This window comes from Manis javanica, chromosome 9, assembly GCF_040802235.1.
Source record: "Manis javanica isolate MJ-LG chromosome 9, MJ_LKY, whole genome shotgun sequence".
Classification (NCBI taxonomy): domain Eukaryota; kingdom Metazoa; phylum Chordata; class Mammalia; order Pholidota; family Manidae; genus Manis; species Manis javanica.
The window spans coordinates 13,277,989-13,299,730 of record NC_133164.1 but is presented as its reverse complement, the minus strand read 5'-3'; the positions used below and the strand labels follow the sequence as shown (position 1 = coordinate 13,299,730).

The window sequence follows — 21,742 nt, the reverse complement described above, 5'->3', positions numbered from 1 at the left end:
CTGGCAGAAATACCGAGACGATGGCAGGAGCTTGACCAGTGATCTCAGACCATTAGGCAGAAACTGCTTCACGAGGACGGCCGGACAGCCAGACGGAAGGTGCCCGAGGCCCTTACGCCGTGGAACTGCCTTAGTGACTCCAGGCAGCTTAGAGTTGAACTGTGTGATGACAGAAAAACCTTTGGTCTTGAAGGTCCTGTTTCTTTGGCATTTGTTACAGTGGCCAAACATACTGACTGTAAACTCCGTGTTTTCTCTTCCCTTGGCTTCACCTGTTTAGCTAATATTGCTTACCATACTTTATTCAACTAATTAAGCTCAGGCATCAGTTTCTATAGAAACCAGTCTTCACACCCAAAGGCTGGCTGGAGACAGGAAGACGCCCCTATCACTTAGCTGGGGCTGCCGTAACAAAATGCCACAGACTGGGTGACTTAAGCCACAGAATTTTTTTTAGATCAAGGTGCTGCCAGACTCAGTTCCTGGTGAGGATTCACCTTGCAGCTTGCAGGCAGCCAAGTCATGGTGTGCCCACATGCCCCATTCTGTGTGAGTGTGAGGAGAAAAAGAGAAATTTCTCTGTCTTTCCTCTTCTTATAAAACAATAAATCCTATTGGATTAGGGCCTGACCCTGAAGACCCCATCTAATCTTAATCACCTCCAAAAGGCCTTCTTTCCAACTACAGTCACACTGGGAGTCAGGGCTTCAGTCTGTGAACTGTGGGGGAGGAGAAGACAACAGTGCACACACCTGACCTCGGTACTCCTGGGCACCCTGTGCCCAGCCCTGCCACTTCACTTTCTACACTGAAATGTGACACGTCACTTAAAATGTTGCATAGAATAAATAAATACTTGATTATATTTGAAAAGACTCGAAAAAATTATAAATTTCAAAATAAAAGCAATATTGTGATATGATGAACACACATGAAATATGTAACAAACCATTATATTGTCTTACAATCAACAGCTGGGTCATCTTCTGTGCTTCTCTTGTTAGTGGATCAACAATAGCAATGACATCAAAGAACATATCATTCTCGGGAGGGTTTATCTTTACAATGCTGGGAAAATAGAAAATATGATGTAAGATGGTTAAGTTTATTCAGCTGCCTAATTAATCTTAATCTTAGCCATACACATTCCCATAAATTGCCTTCTTTCTTACTGGATTAAAAAGATCCTGGCTATTTCACTGAAAAAAAAAAGGAAATTTAAAAGTCTAATTGTGTTCAATAAATTACAAAACTGGCAACAATTAGGAAAAGTGAAAGATTTTATGAGCTTTTCAAACTCTTCAAAGAACAATACTATTATAGTGAAAACTGATAATTTTAAGCCCCCCAGATTCTCACAGGTTATACAGTGTAAAAAATAAAACCAAGATGCTTTTGTATTAATTAAATGTATTCTCTCAGATTTGAGATTGATATAATTAACTGTTCAGTACTTACATTAAATTCAGTATTAAAAAAAACAACATAATATAATAGAAAAGTTAGGAAAAAGCACCCAAATTTATTGACTTAATTCTGATCCATCAGCCTTCTCCTTCCTTCCTCCCTTGTTCTCTCATTTTTGTCTTTCATTGATCTAAGTTCTAAGTTAGAAGATGTACTAATTTTTAAAGGAAAATGTTGGGAAAACTGTTAAAAGCAATGAAAATGCCAGTGGAAGATATCAATTCTATCTTTAATATAATTAGAAGTTAAAAGTATGTATTTGATTAAAAGTACAGAATATTCCAACTGAATTACTGTTTTAACATTAATATGTCATTTTTTTGAGATGAATAAATTAAGTATTTTACATATTATAAAGGCAAAAAGATCACCAAATCAAAACATGCACCTGAAAAACTACAGGGATACTAGTTCTCTTTGGTACAGAAAGACTAAATATCTGGACTTTTTGCAGTGAAAGGATGAATTTCTCAGCAATTAAATAAAAGCTAATGTAAAGTTCACTTTATGGGCTGACACAGAGAAATTAAAGATATTTTATTTTATATGCAGTTGATATGATTCAATTGTATTAAAATAGGAGTGGCAGAATCAGAGAACAGATTCTGCTGGAGAATTACTATTAGAAATATGGGCCCCTGTTTACTGCTACTCTAAGTTCTTCCCCTCAGACTGCTGCCAATTCTGTGAGGCTGGATGCATCAGAAGTCCCATCATCTATTACATGTGTGCTGGTGTAGATCTGGGACAATTTCTGGGCAGAATCTTGAGCCTGACAGTAGGTATTACATCAAGTCATCTAAGAACAAAAGCTCAACGGCCCTTAGGCACAATGGACAGAAAATGTGAACACTGCTCAAACCACCTTTTTAAGGCAATGGATTTGTACTCAATTGCCAGCAACTACTGCTATACTTCCTGCCATTGGCCAGGAAGAGCAATGTGGAGCACTGACAGTCAAGAATTACTAAAAACTCAACTCCGAGAAAAAATGGCCAAAAACAGCCTGAGGTGTACGCAGTTTATCACATACAGACACACTGAACACATTTCACAGACCGCTGCCTTCTCAGCCAATACTGAATACATTCCATGCAGAACTGTTTTACTGATTTGATCTTGTTATGATGCTATCAATTCATGTATAAAAACTGGTCAAGTCATCTATTTTAAGGATGTTGAATGAAGATGCTGTTCATTACATAGTATTCTCTTTGTGAAATTCCCCAGAGAAATTTCTGCATCCTCCCTTTTCTAAGAATATCACGTCACCTGAGCAATTACTTGCTTTCATTCAAGAACTCTCTGAACCATACAAACTGGGAAATCTTAAGAGTTCAGTTTGTAAAGTCGCAGGGCAAGCCTCGGTCTGCAAGACCTTCAAGACCTTCAGCACCACAACACTGGCAGCTGCCACTGCGAGTTCCTGAGATAATAGGGTGACAGGTTAGGGCTGTTATTTTTGCTTTTGGCAATGTTGGAACATTATCAAATCCACATATTCTAGAGAGAAGGCAATACAAAAAAATCAAAAGATTCTTCAGGGCTGAGAAAAATATAATTGTGCTTTTCATTTTTCACTTTCTTCTAGATTTCAATTTACCCCCATCCTTTTCTTCCTACTTTTGCAAACCATCTAAGTTACCTTGTAAATTTAAATACTTATAAGGCAATTGAAATTTTAGTAGGAGTAATTAAGATCAAATATATTAATACAGAAATATCAGATTTATAATAACTGTTTTAACCATTTCTGAAGTATTATAAAATGGCTCCATAGAGACATAGAAGCAGAGTGCCACGCATAATGCTGCATAAAAATATATATATTATATATCACTAAAAAGTATAAGTGAATTAATTTTTCAATGTGATTACCGAAGTATATATTCTCCCGAAATAATATATAACTATAGAAATGATATTGAAAATGTATAAATTAAAATGAAAAGTGACAAGAAGTTTTTGCTAGCATACTGTGTTACCCTAATATTAATTTCCAAAGGTTCACCAACATTTTTCAAAATTAAGTGTGTGACTTTATGCAGAAATTCATATATAAAGTTGACCTTGTGCCTACAAAATACTATAGTTTTCCTTGACAGGAAAAAATTAGAAGCAAGCTTTTTGTTAGCCTAAGGATGGTATTTCCAGAGAGAGTTACTAAAGGTGATAATTTTAAGACACTTGAGTGAGCTCTGGGATATTTGGTAGTAGTATTAAAAAAAAGTCACATAGCTACTGTTAAAAATAATGAAGGTAGACAAAGCAAGCAGAAACAACAATAAACTTATAAAAGATGAGCTGTTTCATACATTTAATATGGGAGTAAATAATTCCAAACATAACAAAATTCCTAAGTATAATTTAAAGGAACAGGATTATGACTAATATTTATAATGATAGTTTCGAACAATTTCTGTTAAATCATTTCAGCACATGACATTTAAGAAATCAAAAAATTTGTGAAAAGAATTCTATTAGATGTGTTTAAAACAGTTAAAATTCACAGTATTGAATCTTAAGTTATCTGAAAAAATAAACTTCATTCCCAATATTACCAGATAATTTCTATTTATAATTTCTTGAAAATAATACATGTGTTGAGGCATCTCAAAAGATAGACTTCTACAGCTAAACCATTTGTAAGCTTCTACTAGTAAACATAAGTAATCTAAGATTGCATCTACCATAAAATCAAAAAACTTACAAGGCAGTATCAGCCATTTTATGTTTGTATTAAAGTAATTTATCTCAATTTAGATTTACAGAAGTGATTAGAAAAAGATCCTATAATAAAGTATAATAAAGCATGACTATAGTTTGGTTATGTAATTCCTAACTGATTTTTTCCCAATTCCAACTGGTCCTCAATTAAAAACAAGAACAAAGAAGTTCCCTTTCTGTGGACACAGGTAATTCTATATATTCAGATAGAACCTGATGAATTTTATTTCAAATCTCTTGGAGGAACAATTGTATTACATAGTGAAATTATAAACTAGTTTAATATTCTAAAAGAGTATTTCTCTGATGGCTATTTTCAGAAACCTAATTTTTATGAGATACATTTTTAACAAAGTATTCCATGCGTGTTCCACAGATGTTACCCGACTGCTGAATTAGCCATTAATGAAATTTTGTCTTCTTTTAACTGCATCACACCTCACAACTGTTAATATGTCGTTGCGCACTGGAAACACCTCCCCCTGCAAGGATGCAGTGTTCTCTAAACTTACATGACCAGGGAACAGTTTTTCCCTCAGAATATATCTGTCAACAGCTCAGAGTAGGGACATGCTGTTGTATATGTCTACATTTTTTATCAGCATTCTGTAGGAGCTGCGTCTTTTATACATTGAGAATATAAAGTTATTATTATTTATAATGATTACACCAAAATACTGCAAAAATTCAAACTGACCTTGGGCATGAAATGAATATAACAAATCATACCAGATATAACTTGCATGAAGCTTCATATTCTATTATTTACTAGAATATATACTTAACTGGAATTTCTTTGCCTAATCTTGTCATATATCTTTATTCTCTAGCAAAGAACTTTTAATTGCACTTTAAATTTTGCTATATTATGAATACAAATGGAAACTATAACTGAGCTTAGGATGCAATTACAGACAAAACACAGACACTGTTATATTCTTACCTGTGATTCTCTTTAAGAAACGTGACATCATGCCGAGATTTGTGCTGAGGCAAAGAGGAAATAAGGGCATCAACTTTCATAATAAGGCCACTCATGCTAGGTAAGAAAGACAAACAATGTGTGAGTTTTTTGGGAAGAGGAGGGTCCATATTTCATGTCATAATTAATGCCTTAAGAAAGGGGAATTTAATTGAGAATGTCTCCAGTAGATAAATTTATGTAATTTTTCTTTTAAATTTGTCAGTAAAACTTGTCAGTCTAAAGATAACTGTTGCTTTTCAAAACATCCTACTTTTTCTTATCATTGATATGATCTTCAACACATAGAAGTAGTGTTCTCAACAGTGTCTATAAGAACATAAGCAATCATTCAGTCAGGTCAATATTTCCTGAGTGTCTGAGCCCTGGGGCCCATATAGGAAAGAAAGGCAGGAAAAATAAAAGGTCAATAACAGGATAGCTACTTTCAAAGAATTTTAATATAGTTAAAAAGCCCAGATTCCTATAGTTACAAATTAGTTTGGTAACTAAGTAAGACAGTATAGAATAAATACCTAGATCAAACATAACCAAATTTGAAAATCCATGACAGAGAAAATATATTGTATGGTCAGTGATACATTGAGACAGAAAGTGTTGGCTAAACCTTAAGGTGGCTTCCTGAAAAGAAAAAAAGGGAGAAAAGAGAGGCACCACCACTTTATAAAAAATTTAGATTCAGAGTCATTAAGAGCCTTCTATCTACTATAATATATCATCTTTTACTGGACTGTAAGGTCCTGAAATATAGCACTCTCTATTCTTTCTATTCATAATACCTACCTTTCACAAGGTGCTGCATTTAATGGCCACTTAAAAAACATGTATTCAGTGAATATATTAATCAAAACTGTAATCTCTACTCCTAAACTCTCTCCAAGGTATTTATTTATTAGCCACACAATCTCCTCTAATATGTGAAATTGTAGGCAAATATAGTCAAATGTGCTCTCCATGGTTCAAGTAATATGTATGTATTGAACTATGTACTGAAAGGAGAGAGAGATGAGAAAAGGAAAATCTTTGAGGCCCCAAGCAATTTTTTCTAAGGTTCTCTGAATTTTCAGCTATCCCAGTCAATTTCTCTCTTTTTGAGAAGTACTCTGAACTAAGAAGGGGAAAGGGCACGAGAAACAGCACCTACTGCCTGGGAGCTGGGACGTCCCTCCGAACAGCAACCTGCAGGCACTCCACTAGGGAAATGGGTTTTATGTGCTCCTCGGAATAAGGGTTCCAAGGATTCAGTTTCTGGCATTCAGGGTTCTACCTTCCTGGTCACCTAACTCCTGAAAAGCATGGAAATCAGGATGCACACCTTAGGGGCACATCTTTAACATGAATTTATTGTAATTACAACACAACTTGTTTGTGTGCATGCAACAACTTAAGACAATTAGGGGGGAAGCTGTTACATTTTAATGTTGCTGGCTTTTGCTGTCTCAGTAGTGGTTTGGTTTGAAATTTGGTTTGGCAGCTTTAAAATGGCTAAAGGAGCTTCTTGAACCTATAACTACTTATAGCTATAACTATAGTTTTTACCAAAGAAAGCTAAAAAAAAATTAACTCTGAAATGTTAACATATTTATAAAATCTGACAGATAATTATGAATTATGTGCTTTTCAACATATACTAGACTTAGCTAATTTATTTGACTATGAAATTACAACTTTTTTCTTTTTAAAGTTTTCTTCCATTTTATTCCACTTGAAAATAACTGTGGCTACCACCACTTCACTGCAGCTAGGCTCTTAGTTTACTACTCAGCAAACATTTATAATTTTTTATTAACATCATTTCCTGAATAAAGAATTTTTAAGATATATCATTTCCTAAATGATAGATTAAGGACATTCATTTCATCTGAATCAAAATTCTGTATTCAACACTAAGAATAAGAACTTTTAGTTCTGGCAAGATAACCATTCCCCAAAGCCTAGCCTTAGGCTGTAAGATGCATGGGTACACTGAAAGAATAGAAAAAAATATAACAGGGAAACATTAATAAAATAAATGCTGATGTGGCCTAAATATCAGACCCATAGATTTTAAGAAAAAATCATTATTAGGAAATCATTATATAATGATGAAAGGAATAATTCACTAGGAAGTAACATTTCTAAATCAGGGTGTACATAACAATATACAGCTCAAAATACACATAAAACAAAAATTGACATTACAAGAATTAAATAATAAATCCACAGTCTGAATGGTGTTGAACAAATTTCTCTTAGTAACTGACAGATAAGGAAAAATTCATATTTCAATGATTGGAAAAAAATATTATGTTCAATGAAATAGACCTATGTAAAATCTTTCACACAATTCGAGAATATGCCTTTAAAAAATATCAACCATTTTGGAACAATGATAAAAATCAACCCTGTCTCACAAAATTTGGATAAATACCAAATAACTTGCTGTCCATAAACGATGTTCCCTGATAACAGTTCAAGATAAACTGGAAATTAGTTTTATACTGTGCCTTCAAAAATTTTTAAACATACTTCATTTCACCAAATTTTTACTGGGTACCTAACAACATTTAGGTACAATTCTATGCACAATAGATAAAAAACAATAAAATGGACAAAAAACTTGTCTTCATGAGACCAACACTCTAAATACTTCAAAACATTTTTAGAAATGAAAATTATTAAAAAGATCAAAACAGAAATGTAGAAACATTCAGCACTCAATCATATGAAGTATTTACAGATCAAAACTTACGTGGTTCACATAAATAATATAATTTCAGGCCTATAATACAAGAGTATGTATGTATGGAAAAAACTAGCTATTAGTGAGCTAAAATTCCAACCTTGAGAAGTTGATAAAAATAAGAATTGAAATTAAAAACAAACAAAAACAATTAAGAGCCTATCATTAAAAAACTCGTAAAGTAGATAATTTTAATTTCCTTGCAAAAGTAAGCAAACTAAAACAAGAGAGAGGCAGACATAAGGAGACCTGAAAACTGGAAGTTAAGGAACAAGGCTGTTGTAACTGACAAATGACACAAGAATCTAACATTAAACATGTTACAAAAAAATAAGCACCCAGCAATATAGAAACTTAATATTGTTCCTGTGATTTAGCAATAAACAATTTGAGCATGTGATTTAAAATAGACTATTTACAATATGAGCTAAAAGTATAAAGAACTAGGGCATAAATCTAAAAATGTATGTGTAAGACACCGTGGGAAAAAAAATGGAAGCTTCACTGAAAGACCTGAAAGGAATACTAAGCAAATGTGTCTATTTACCTTCCATCCTATTCTCAGATATATATTTATATGTAAACTATGTACCATATATGTCAATTATATGCCTATCTATTATTATATCATAAATATATATTTATAATATCTTATAAATATATATTGTATATACATTTATATAGCTACATATAAATAATGTATGTACATACATAATAGATAATTTCAATATTACACAAAGGTGGCAATTCTCTTTAATCTGTAAATTCACAGAAAATCCCATAAAAATCTAGGAGGGTTTTTTAAATAGAACTTGTGATGCTGGTCCTAATCATATTTATATGGAAAAGCAACTAGCAAAAACTAATCAAAACAATTTTGAAGAAGAGGCAAAATGGGGAATTTTCACTATCTGACATCAAAATTCATTATAGCTGTGGCAACTGGAGTGTGGGACTGGCATGAGGCAATATAAAACTTTTAGAAAAAGCTTTTAGAAGAAGAAAATAAAGGAGACTACTTTATGAACTCAGAGTAAACATAATTTCTAGACATCTCCCCCACCTCTTAGACACAAAGATCACAGATAAACAATGATGGAATAACCCTGATAATATTTTGACATTAAAATTTTAAAAAACCTTTGCATATGGCAATAATTACAATAAAAAGTAAAAAGCCAAGCCACAAACTGATTATACTTGTTGCACATATAATGGATAAAAATTAGTATATAGAATCATAGATTTACAAATAGTGATTTACAAATCACTAAAAGAAGAAAAATAACCCAACAGGTAACAAAGCAAAAGATATGCACAGGTATTTTTACAGAAAAGAAAACTTGAATGAAAACAATCAGATGAAAAGATACTCAACTGTACTGGAAGTCAAGGAAAGCAAATTACAACAAAGTACAATTTCACATCCATCAGGTAAGGAAAACTAACAAGTCAGACAACACCAAGTGTTGGTGAGGACTTGGGGAAATAGGAACTCTTATGCATTTCTGGTGGGAATGTTCACTGTTCCAACTATAAATGTTTAGGAATATATGGTAAACACATACACCCTATAACCCAATAACAATACTCCCCTAATCTAGAGAGACTCATACATTGCACAAGGAGACATTTAAAGCACATTCATTATAGCATCTCTGTAATAGTAAAAAACTAAAGCCAAGTTAACTGTACCTCAGTAATGGATTAAGTAAACTGCAGTAATACTCATAAAATGAAATACTAAAAAGTAATTAAAATTAATCAACCAGCTCTATGTATATGAACTGGATAAAGCTCCTACAGAAGGAGACTACAAAATGGGCTGAGAGTATAAAAGTATCTTTCTAAAAAAGTGAAGGCATTTGACACATGAACACTGATAATGGGTACTTACAGACGAAGCAGAAGTACCAACACACCTATGGGAATCATGAACACGACATTTAGGAAAACGGTTGCCTCTTGGAGAGGGAGGAGTTTGGGATGGGTGGTTAAGAAACAGAACACAACAATACTAACATCTCATAGTTTGTGATGGCGAGTAAATGGATATCTTTAATTATTTCTTTACATTCTCTATAGCTTTTATTACAGCTTTACTTGTGTAAGTATTTGAAATATTTTCTAATTAAAAAATTCAGATACAAAACCCCAAAATGAATTGCTCTATGATTTGAATACCTACTTCTTTGAGTTGATTTCCATTTTTTCAACAATGTCTTTAATTTGCTCTGCTAAATTAGCAAATGTTATCTTTTCCAACAAGTAAAAATCTTCTTCATTGAAATTTTCATCTAATGGGCCTAAGAACTTAAAACAAAAGGAGTTACGTTTATTATAGTATATTTTCTATAGACAGGTATTTTCTCATCATATAGATTTTAAAGCAAAAATTGATTACAGGTTAAACTGCAATTAAATCTACTGGGAAACAAAGAAGAGAAATACTTTCTCACTGTGCTATTACAGATAGTATTTGCATAAACACCAAAATCAAAGTGGCAAAATTAAAAAGCAGTGAATTGTTTCCATCTGAAAGTTTTACTTTGAAAAATAATGTTCTAAAAACCTACATCTTTTCATTCTAAAATAAATTATGAAAGCAGCTGTCTGTAAGTCATAAATCTTTTAATTTCAATTTTCTGTTCATCTATGAATTGTAGTCTACACTATGCACATGACTTGATACATAAGCAAGACATAAAAAAGGAAAAACCAAGAGACAAATCATATAATTACTTGATCACACCGATGAATCAGGTTGCATAAATGGTCTGGAGCACAGCAAGGTCATGGAGGCTAGCTTTACATCAATAACTACAGAGAGGGACACTGGCAAACTGTCACAGGCCTAATTTCTTAGGGTGGCTATCCCATTACCACCACCAACTCTACCACCATTCGCATTTTCAGGGGAAACAAATATATGCAATCATCACAATTTATGAATACAATCCATCCTTGATGCAGGAGTTGAGCCTGAAATAGTCTTATGCACTGAACAATTATACTTAATGACAAACAACTAGAAAACATGTCAACCAGAGTAACTTTTTTTCTTGGCAAAAAAATTAGAATTAAATGGTTGGAGCAGATTTTCCCACTTCTGCTTCATTTCTTTCTGCAATTAGTATTTTCTAAAAACTAATGAAGTACAGTTCTTTCTCATTTGGTCCTATCATACATAGGTGATGTCAGTGGGGTGTTGGCACCCAGCTAAGTAAATATAAAACATGAGCTCTTAAAAATGCAAAGAATAGGTATTATAAAACTGAAAGTACACATATAAACACTTCATTGCCTTAAGATTTGATATCATTTCTATGGCAACATTGAAAGCACTTCCAATGCTGTATTTTTTGGGCTATGAATCAGAGAGGCCTGGAAAATAGCTGTATTTTATCTATACCACCTCTAGTGACTCAAACGGTTTTGTTAATAACTTAGAATAAGGAAATAAAATCTCAAATTATTTTCTTAAGGGATTAAGAGTGTCTATCTTCATTGATTAAGTTCAACAGAGAATCAGCTCTATTTTGCCTATGTAAGTACAGCGTCAAAGAGGTAGGAGAAACTCAGTTTTTCCTGTGCCTTAGTTCTTCTACTTGGGGTTGAGTATAATATTTGTGCAATAAAGTAACTTAAAAAGTATAAAATCAGATAGTGTTCAAGCTGGGAAAGAGAACATAAAACCCAAAGATCCTGTCATGGCACAATAAAACCTGTCTACTGTTTAAATCTTCTTTACAACATTTTGGAAATGTGATTTTTCAGTTATATAGAATAACGGCTGTAACAGAAATGCATTACCTCCTTTGACAGATCATTAAAGTTTTAGAAACTCTGTTAGGAGTGGTCATCCACACGCTGAGCTAAAAAATCTCCCTCCACTCAGGAAGTTGGATCAACTGGCCTTGATTCTTTACTGATTCTCATAAAGTGTAACACAAATTTTTTTATTTTTTTATTTTATTATTTTATTTTGGTATCATTAATCTACAATTACATGAAGGACATTATGTTTACTAGGCTCCCCATTCCCCAAGTCCCCCCCACATACCCCTTCACAGTCACTGTCCATCTGTGTAGTAAGATGCTGTAAAATCACTACTTGTCTTCTCTGTGCTGCACAGCCCTCCCCATGCCCCCCACACACTATACATGCTAACTGTAATGCCCTCTTTCTTTTTCCCTGCCCTTATCCCTCCCTTTCCACCCATCCTCCCCAGTCCCTTTCTCTTTGCTAACTGTTAGAACATTCTTGGGTTCTGTGATTCTGCTGCTGTTTTGTTCCTTCAGTTTTCCTTTGTTCTTATACTTCACATATGAGTGAAATCATTTGGTACTTGTCTTTCTCCGCCTGGCTTAATTCACTGAGCATAATACCCTCTAGCTCCATCCATGTGGTTGCAAATGGTAGGATCTGTTTTTTTCTTATGGTTGAGTAATATTCCATTGTGTATATGTACCACATCTTCTTTATCCATTCATCTACTGATGGGCATTTAGGTTACTTCCATATCTTGGCTATTGTAAATAGTGCAGCTATAAACATAGGGGTGCATCTGTCTTTTTCAAACTGGAGTGCTGGATTCTTAGAGTAAATTCCTAGAAGTGGAATTCCTGGGTCAAATGGTATTTCTATTTTGAGCATTCTGAAGAACCTCCATACTGCTTTCCACAATGGTTGAACTAATTTACACTCCCACCAGCAGTGTAGGAGGGTTCCCCTTTCTCCACAACCTCGCCAACATTTGTTGTTGTCTTTTGGATGGTGGCGATCCTTACTGGTGTGAGGTGATATCTCATTGTGGTTTTAATTTGCATTTCTCTGTTGACAAGTGATGTGGAGCATTTTTTCATGTGTCTGTTGGCCATCTGAATTTCTTCTTTGGAGAACTGTCTGTTCAGCTCCTCTGACCATTTTTTAATTGGATTATTTGCTTTTTGTTTGTTGAGGTGTGTGAGCTCTTTATATTTTGGATGTCAACCCTTTATCAGATCTGTCATTTATGAATATATTCTCCCATACTGTAGGAATCCTTTTTGTTCTATTGATGGTGTCCTTCACTGTACAGAAGCTTTTCAGCATGATACAGTCCAACTTGTTCATTTTTGCTTTTGTTTCCCTTGCTTGGAGAGATATGTTCAAGAAGAGGTCACTCATGTTTATGTCTAAGAGATTTTTGCCTATGTTTTTTTCTAAGAGTTTTATGGTTGCATGGCTTACATTCAGGCCATTGATCCATTTCGAATTTACTTTTGTGTATGGGGTTAGACAGTGGTCCAGTTTCATTCTCTTACATGGAGCTGTCCAGTTTTGCCAGCACCATCTGTTGAAGAGACTGTCATTTCCCCATTGTATGTCCATGGCTCCTTTATCGAATATTAATTGACCATATACGTTTAGGTTAATGTTTGGAGTCTCTATTCTGTTCCATTGGTCTGTGGCTCTGTGCTTGTGCCAGTACCAAATTGTCTTGATTACTGTCGCTTTGTAGTAGAGCTTGAAGTTGGGGAGTGAGATGTCCCCCACTTTATTCTTCCTTTGCAGGATTGCTTTGGCTATTCGGGGTCTTTGGTGGTTCCATATGAATTTCTGAACTATTTGTTCCAGTTTATTGAAGAATGCTGTTGGTAATTTGATAGGGATTGCATTGAATCTGTATATTGCTTTGGGCAGGATGGCCATTTTGACAATATTAATTCTTCCTAGCCAGGAGCATGGGATGAGTTTCCATTTGTTAGTGACCTCTTTAATTTCTCTTATGAGTGTCTTATAGTTTTCAGGGTATAGGTCTTTCACTTCCTTGGTCCGAGGTATTTTATTCTTTTTGATGCTACTGTGAATGGAATTCTTTTCCTGATTTCTATTAGTTCATTGTTAGTGTATAGGAAAGCCAGAGATTTCTGTGTGTTAATTTTGTATCCTGCAACTTTGCTGAATTCCGATATTAGTTCTAGTAGTTTTGGAGTGGAGTCTTTAAGGTTTTCTATGTACAATATCATGTCATCTGCAAATAGTGACAGTTTAACTTCTTCTTTACCAATCTGGATTCCTTGTATTTCTTTGTTTTGTCTAATTGCCGTAGCTAAGACCTCCAGTACTATGTTGAATAACGGTGGGGAGAGTGGGCATCCCTGTCTAGTTCCCAATCTCAGAGGAAAAGCTTTCAGCATCTCACTGTTCAGTGTGATGTTGGCTGTGGGTTTATCATATATGGCCTTTATTATGTTGAGGTACTTGCCCTCTATACCCATTTCATTGAGAGTTTTTATCATGAGAGGATGTTGAATTTTGTCGAATACTTTTTCAGCATCTATGGAGATGATCATGTGGTTTTTGTCCTTCTTTTTGTTGATGTGGTGGATGATGTTGATGGATTTTCTAATGTTGTACCATCCTTGCATCCCTGAGATGAATCCCACTTGATCTTGGTGTATGATCCTTTTGATGTATTTTTCAATTCTGTTTGCTAATATTTTGTTGAGTATTTTTGAATCTACATTCATCAGGGATATTGGTCTGTAATTTTCTTTTTTGGTGGGGTCTTTGCCTGGTTTTGGTATTAGGGTGATGTTGGCTTCATAGAATGAGTTTGGGAGTATTCCCTCTTCTTCTATTTTTTGGAAAACTTTAAGGAGAATGGGTATTATATCTTCTCTGTATGTCTGATAAAATTCCCAGGTAAATCCATCTGGCCCGGGGGTTTTGTTCTTGAGTAGTTTTCTGATTACTGCTTTAATTTTGTTGCTGGTAATTGGTCTGTTTAGATTTTCTGTTTCTTTCTGTGTCAGTCTTGGAAGGTTGTATTTTTCTAGGAAGTTGTCCACTTCTCCTAGGTTTTCCAGCTTGTTAGCATATAGGTTTTCATAGTATTCTCTAATAATTCTTTGTATTTCTGTGGGGTCTGTTGTGATTTTTCCTTTCTTGTTTCTGACTCTGTTGATGTGTGTTGATTCTCTTTTTCTCTTAATAAGTTGGGCTAGAGGCTTATCTATTTTGTTTATTCTCTCAAAGAACCAGCTCTTGGTTTCATTGATTTTTTTCTATTGTTTTATTCTTCTCAATTTTATTTATTTCTTCTCTGATCTTTATTATGTCCCTCCTTCTGCTCACCATAGGCCTCATTTGTTCTTCTTTTTCCAGTTTTGATAATTGTGACATTAGACTATTCATTTGGGATTGTTCTTCCTTCTTTAAATATGCCTGGATTGCTATATACTTTCCTCTTAAGACTGCTTTTGCTGCGTCCCACAGAAGTTGGGGCTTTGTGTTGTTGTTGTCATTTGTTCCCATATATTGCTGGGTCTCCATTTTAATTTGGTCATTTATCCATTGATTATTTAAGAGCATGTTGTTAAGCCTCCATGTGTTTGTGAGCCTTTTTGCTTTCTTTGTACAATTTATTTCTAGTTTTATACCTTTGTGGTCTGAAAAGTTGGTTGGTAGGATTTCAATCTTTTTGAGTTTACTGAGGTTCTTTTTGTGGCCTAGTATGTGGTCTATTCTGGAGAATGTTCCATGTGCACTTGAGAAGAATGTGTATGCTGTTGCTTTTGGATGTAGAGTTCTGTAGATGTCTATTAGGTCCATCTGTTCTAGTGTATTGTTCAGTGCCTCTGTGTCCTTACTTATTTTCTGTCTGGTGGATCTGTCCTTTGGAGTGAGTGGTGTGTTGAAGTCTCCCAAAATGAATGTATTGCATTCTATTTACTCCTTTAATTATGTTAGTATTTGTTTCACATATGTTGGTGCTCCTGTATTGGGTGCATATATATTTATAATGGTTATATCGTTTTGTTGGACTGAGCCCTTTATCCTTATGTAATGTCCTTCTCACAAATTAGGTCTACAAATGTACCCACCATTTCCCATGACAACCTTTAAGTATGTAAAGAGCAAAGAAGGGGTAATATTCACTGAAAATTTATGTTTAATGTTCTTTATGTTTAACCTGACGGCTCTATTAAACAGACTCTTATCATTCCCATTGCCCAAATGAAAAACCAAGACTCATAAAGGTCAGAGAACAATGTAGAGGTCATATAATTGGAGCTGCAATGAAATCTGAACCCAGATTTGTCACTGTAAAAAGGCCTTGTTTGTTTCCTACTCTCTGCCACTCCATGTCTTTCAGCAATTATAATATGTAGTTGATAAAAATAAATTTATTACAGTTATAGTAAAAGCATTATTTAGGGTCTTATTTAATAATAATAATACATACATTTTTAATTGTTCAGCATATCAGTAAGAAAGATAATCACTGTATCCAGTTTTGTTTATTCATAAACAATTTTAACTCTGAATCTGTTCCAAATCTAATGTAAACTTTTGGACAGGTTCAAAATGAACAGTGATTCTAAAATGTCAGAATTATTTTAAGCAGTAAGTTATCTGCTTCAGAATTATAACTATCTGCTACAATTGCCACGATTATTGTACTTTATGGCATTAACTCTGAGACAGTGTAGTAAGTATTACATTACAGCTCATAAAACACAGTACTTATTTTTGGATATATTATACTTTTCCATTTAAACCATAGTTCTACAAATAAAAGAATAATCAAACCTACAATTTTCTGTTAACACAAAAAGTTGAACAAAAGACAAACATAGGTTGACTTAAATATTTTACTTCAGCTGCGGCCTCTCCACTGAATTCAGCTCATGTTCAACTGATGACTCAACAAGACTACTGGCGGTGTGGTTCTTCATAGGTGCAGACTCAGGGCTCTCTCTCCCCTGCATTCCTCCCGAACAACCCCATCCTCCTGCAGACTTCCTCAACTCTGTCCATGGCAGCTCCATCTGCTAGTCACGTACATACTTCTCCTACACCATGTCTGTCAGCAATTCCTGCTCACTCCTCCTCCAACATACATCCCATATCCACCTCTTCCTACTTCCACGGGAGCCATTCGGGTCCTAGCCACTGTCATCTCTCACTTGGACTATTGCAGTAGTTCCTAACTGGTGTCCTGATCCCTACAGTCTATTCTCATTACAACAGCCACTAGTGATGCAAATAAAACCTACATCAGGCCATGTCATCCCTTACCCAGAATTACGAGCTTCACAACCCATTTAGAGTAAAGCAGCTGTCCTTAAACTGCCCATAAAACCCTATATGATTTGGCCCTCAGCTACTTCTCTGAACTTTTCTCTTGACTACTCTTTTTCCTGCTATTTCCAGAACACACAGAGATGTGCTCACCTCAGGACCTCTGTACTCAACTGTTCTCTCTATCTAGAACATTCCTTTTCCAGATAGTCAACATGGCTTGCTCCCCTATCTCCTTTGGTTTTCAATCCAAATGACAGCTTATCAGTAAGGATGTAACTTGTTATCTGTCTCTGCCCATCATAATGTAAACACCACAGAAACAGTTTTGTTTGCTACTACACTCTCAGAACCTAGAAGAATGTTTGGTTCACAGCAGGGGCAGAACATTTTTGTCAGTTTCAAGGAAGATGAGAAGAAAATAGCTCTAAGAAAAAGTTGAACATAACTATAATCTCTGTTGTTATCACTAATATTGATAATAATAGATGAATTATATTAAACAATGACAAAAAAATAGGGTAGTTTTTGCATAATGTATAACCAAGAGGCAAGGTACCAGATATAGCAGGTAATTTTTCCCTCTTAATCCTTAAAATACCCGACGAAGCCACAGGTAGCCATATACTTTAAAGTGTTCTAAAAAGCTACATTTCTTCCCAAAGCAATTGCTAAAAAGAAAACACAATGCCATTTCCGGGCTTCCACACAGCTCTCTATCAAAATTCACTACTACTTTCTGTTACTATAATAATAAATAGCAACCATTGTCACTAATTTGTAGAACATCCCTGTAAAAAGAAGACCCCGAGTCTAACTGCCTTCAGGAGCTAGTGCCAATGAGTCAGCTCAGAAACTTAACTCAAGCAGATATACTTGATCTGTGGATGCGTGCGGACAGGAGTCCCTCACTATTCTTCAATTCCTATTATCTATGCAGTTAGAAAGCAAAGAATAAATAAGCATAATTTTAAGGGGACAATGATATAACAATAAGACACACAAGTGAACAGAGCTCATAAAAATATAGAAAACAAAAGAAACACTGAGTGTACCAGAACTTTAAAGATAATTTAGGGCTGTGTGATTTGAGTTTGAGCACAGAGCTGTTAAACACATTGCAAAGTCGATTTCTAAGAAATCTAAAGCACCAGATTAAAATTTTAATTTAAGTAATTCCTGAGAAATAGAACCAGACTATCATACTCAAAATATTTTAGTAGGTAGATATCATCACTAGTTTTATGTCTATAAAGACAGACAGAATCAGAAAATCAGAAAAATGCTTATGATATACTAAGAGAAAAAAGTGAGATATAAAATGATATATACAGTGGGAGTACAATTATGTATTTTTAAAAACCAGATATGGCTATGTAGGGTAGAAAAAAGGGTTAGAAGATAAAACAGTAAACTATTCATAATAAATCTAATAAGGAGCGTGGGAGTAAGTGGTTTTTTGCATAGATTTTTAAAGATTATATTAAATACTACTTTATACTTCAAAATTTATGTAAGTTTTGAATTGTTATTTAACAATCAGTTGTACAGAAAAACAACAATAAGAAAAAGATGTCACAATGTACTTTATAATGCCTACTACAAAGGTGGTTCTCACTTTCAATGTTATAATGTATACTAAGTTGTTTGTTCTAACACTTAGAACGAACTAAGTGCTCTCCCACTAGAACATTCCTACTTCCAGCCAACGTTTTCATCAGCAGGGGAAGATGAAGTGGCAGGTGGTGTGCCAGGAAGTGGATATCTCAGAGGCCATTTGCTGATGCTGAGACCTGTCCGGTGTGCCTAGCATATGAGTGCCATCTTCTGCAGGTGTGGCATCAGGTGTGTAGCAAGAGAAGTTAAGTTCGCGCCCTTGCAATATGGTGTCACTGCGAAAAGTGAGCGACTGATTTTTTCTACTTACTCTTCCGTTGCTGACAACACCCATTTCTCCAGGGTGCAATTTAAGTACATCTTGACAGAACAACTGGTGAGTTCGGAAAATATTCACTCCAACGGTATTATATTTTTTCACAAAAGCATTCTTATCCATCCCCTAAAGCACAAGAATGATGAAATTAACAGAACAGTAACTACATTAAATCACTGTAAAATAAAGCCTACTTTAATTAATGTATTAGTATGAAATATAAAACTATACTAAATTATGATTTTAAAAGTACTATTTTCTTCTGAAGCTATATTTTTACAAATCCTTATCAAGTCAGTTATATCTGTAAATCTTGTTACAAACAGACATAGATTGCTATTCATTCTTTGAGCATTTCAGATGGATTATCAGTCAAATGCTACACAGCATCAATTTAAGAAAAATTTAACAATGAAGAAATGAAATAAAATGTTTATTAAATCCTAAACTCAGCCCCCCCACCCCATTTTGGTGTGCTCGATAAAAAAGTGTTTAAAATAGTAATATACTATCTCACCCAATTAAACTAATATACAAAACCAATTTAGTGATAGTGTGCTTAATTTCTGAAATATAAAAGTAATCCTTCATCAGAGTCAAAAAATATATGGACATTCACAGAAAATAAAGCACACACAGGTTCTTTATACCTTCATACTAAGACACACTTCTCCATATCAGTATTTACCAAACTTAAAGGGGTCACCTGGGTGTCATGGTAAAATGGAGTTTCTACTTCAGCGAATTGCGGGAGGCCTTAAACTCTGAATTTCTACCAAGATTCTGGGGGCTCCTGTGATGACAGAAGTGTTGCCTGTACTGTCCAATATGGTAGTGTGGGTAAAACTGCAATATTTCCAGAATCTTTCACCTCGCCTTAGTGCATCTCCGTGTCAATAAGTGATTCCAAGGGGTGGAGAGTAGTCCGTGTCCATATCAACAGATGTTACAAGGGGGAGCAAGGGCATATCTGGACTGGAGGTTGGATGGGGTCCCTTTTTGCACCCAGGTCACAAGAGACATGGGCGATCAGAAGTGGATGACTGCTTGCAGGAAATAAAAGGATTTTTCCCACTTCTCCCTTTCACTGATTTTGGCTTCAAAGGTAATTTGCCTCAGGCTGGCAACATACTTTCCCCCCGGAGTTACATCTGGCATAGTTGGCAGGATGTCTGAACCTGAAATCTGTCCTCATGGGTGCAACGCTTGGGTGGGCTGCCCCTAGAGATGATGGGGAGGCCCCAGTGGCTGCTGCAGTAGGGAGTGACAACTCACCTCCAACAGCAGTGTGTGTGGGGGTGCAGCTTCACCTGGGAACACCCTATCTGTGGGGCCACCACTTGGGGAGCCCCTAGTGGGAAACTGGTCTAGGGTAAAGCATCTCCTAGATGGAGATAGTGGAAGCTCTGAAATTAGCTCTTCATGGGACAGAGGACTGCTTAGAGGCCCCAAATGGCCATGTAGCAGTCGGGATTGTGGAATGTTTGCTTCTTGAGATATGGAAAGGGTTACTGAGGAGAGACACACACTTTGGCGTCTCTTGGAGGAGCTGGGCGATGACCTATGGGATGTCCTAAAGAAAGAGAAAGCTATTGAGAAGACAGGTCATGCTCCTGGAAGATACATCAGCAGCAAGGGAGGAGGTGGCAGGAGAATCCACGTTGCAGGAGGCTGTGGGGCAGGGGGAGGAAAGAGTGGTGCCTTCAGCCCTGGAGATGGTAGAGGAGATGTCAGGAGAGGATGAGAGGGTGGGGCTGAAGCCTGATCTATTGCAGAGGCTGCCGCCCAAGGCATCAGCCTCTTCTGTATTAAAGACCTGCCCAGTTCTAATTAAGAAAATAAAAACGAACAACCACGGGCTTCTCAGGGGAAGAAGCAGACCCTTCCCCAGTTGTGGAGCACTCCATGCTCCATTCCTATACCCAGGATGAGCTGGTGGACGTGAGCATCCGGTTTTGGCAGAAGCCGTTGGAACCTCTGCCTACGTGGCTTTTGAGTATCTGGGATATGGGGGTGGAAAACATGGTTCTGTTGGGTTCTGAAATGGGTAGACTGGCTTATCTGACAACTCACCCTTCCCTTCACCCTTCCCTGCAAAGTGCCCATCACACCTCAGGGAATCAGGCACTTCTGGATTGGCTGACAGCAGCCATCAGAGCAGTTTGGCTGAATCAGGGTGATTTGCCATACTTACTCACTAACTGGAAAACATATGTAGAGCTTCAGCAGGTATTATGGGAGCTGGGCATGAAAAATATCATCTGCAGTATGGACCCCCAGGGCCCTGATGAAGAGCTATTCACTGTAGGAATGAGAAATCTGGTGCTCCACATAACTCCCCAGTCCCTCTTTGGGTTCCTAGTAACTATTCTTGTCCCCCAAATAGGGCAACCTGTAAGTGAGGCAACTCATACTTTATTTAGCAGATCTTGGGGAGGTTGAAACAATAAGAGCACAGAAGGAAGTACAGGTTATGACTGAAAGGAGAGGTGTAAAGGCCCTGTGAAGGTCTCGAGGACCCAGATGTGGGTTGATCTGATACAGGCCAGGGTAATGAAAGAAAAGCTGGATGGGCAGCCTAATAGGATCTTATTAGAACTGTGGCACCAATTAAAGCCAGAGCAGCAGTTCCAGCCGCTGAGGTCCAGGACACGGAAGCCGGAGGCAAAGTCCCATGTCTGGCCTGTGTCCCTGCAAGACTTTCTCTGGGACGGTACTCAGGCTCTGCCTGGACCCTCACTCCCACAGGAGGACAACTGGGCATTGCGGTTTCACTTAGGGGGTAGTAAAGGCCCCCACCAGGGGGATGTGGTGGGGACTAAAGGCTCTATGTAGAAT

General features: G+C 36.0%; 1 protein-coding gene across 2 annotated transcripts in view; it reads right to left on the bottom strand.

Annotated features, from left to right (window-relative positions):
- The window catches only part of UGGT2 (UDP-glucose glycoprotein glucosyltransferase 2), a 178,919-nt gene that overhangs the window by 52,922 nt on the left and 104,255 nt on the right, over positions 1-21,742 (bottom strand). For both annotated transcript variants that reach the window (XM_073212435.1, XM_037024986.2), the window contains exons 22-25: positions 18,899-19,030; positions 10,087-10,211; positions 5,138-5,233; positions 966-1,068 (exon numbers count right to left, since the gene is read on the bottom strand). In XM_073212435.1, the coding sequence (XP_073068536.1) occupies positions 966-1,068; positions 5,138-5,233; positions 10,087-10,211; positions 18,899-19,030 (456 nt within the window). The remainder of the gene's footprint in view (positions 1-965; positions 1,069-5,137; positions 5,234-10,086; positions 10,212-18,898; positions 19,031-21,742) is intronic.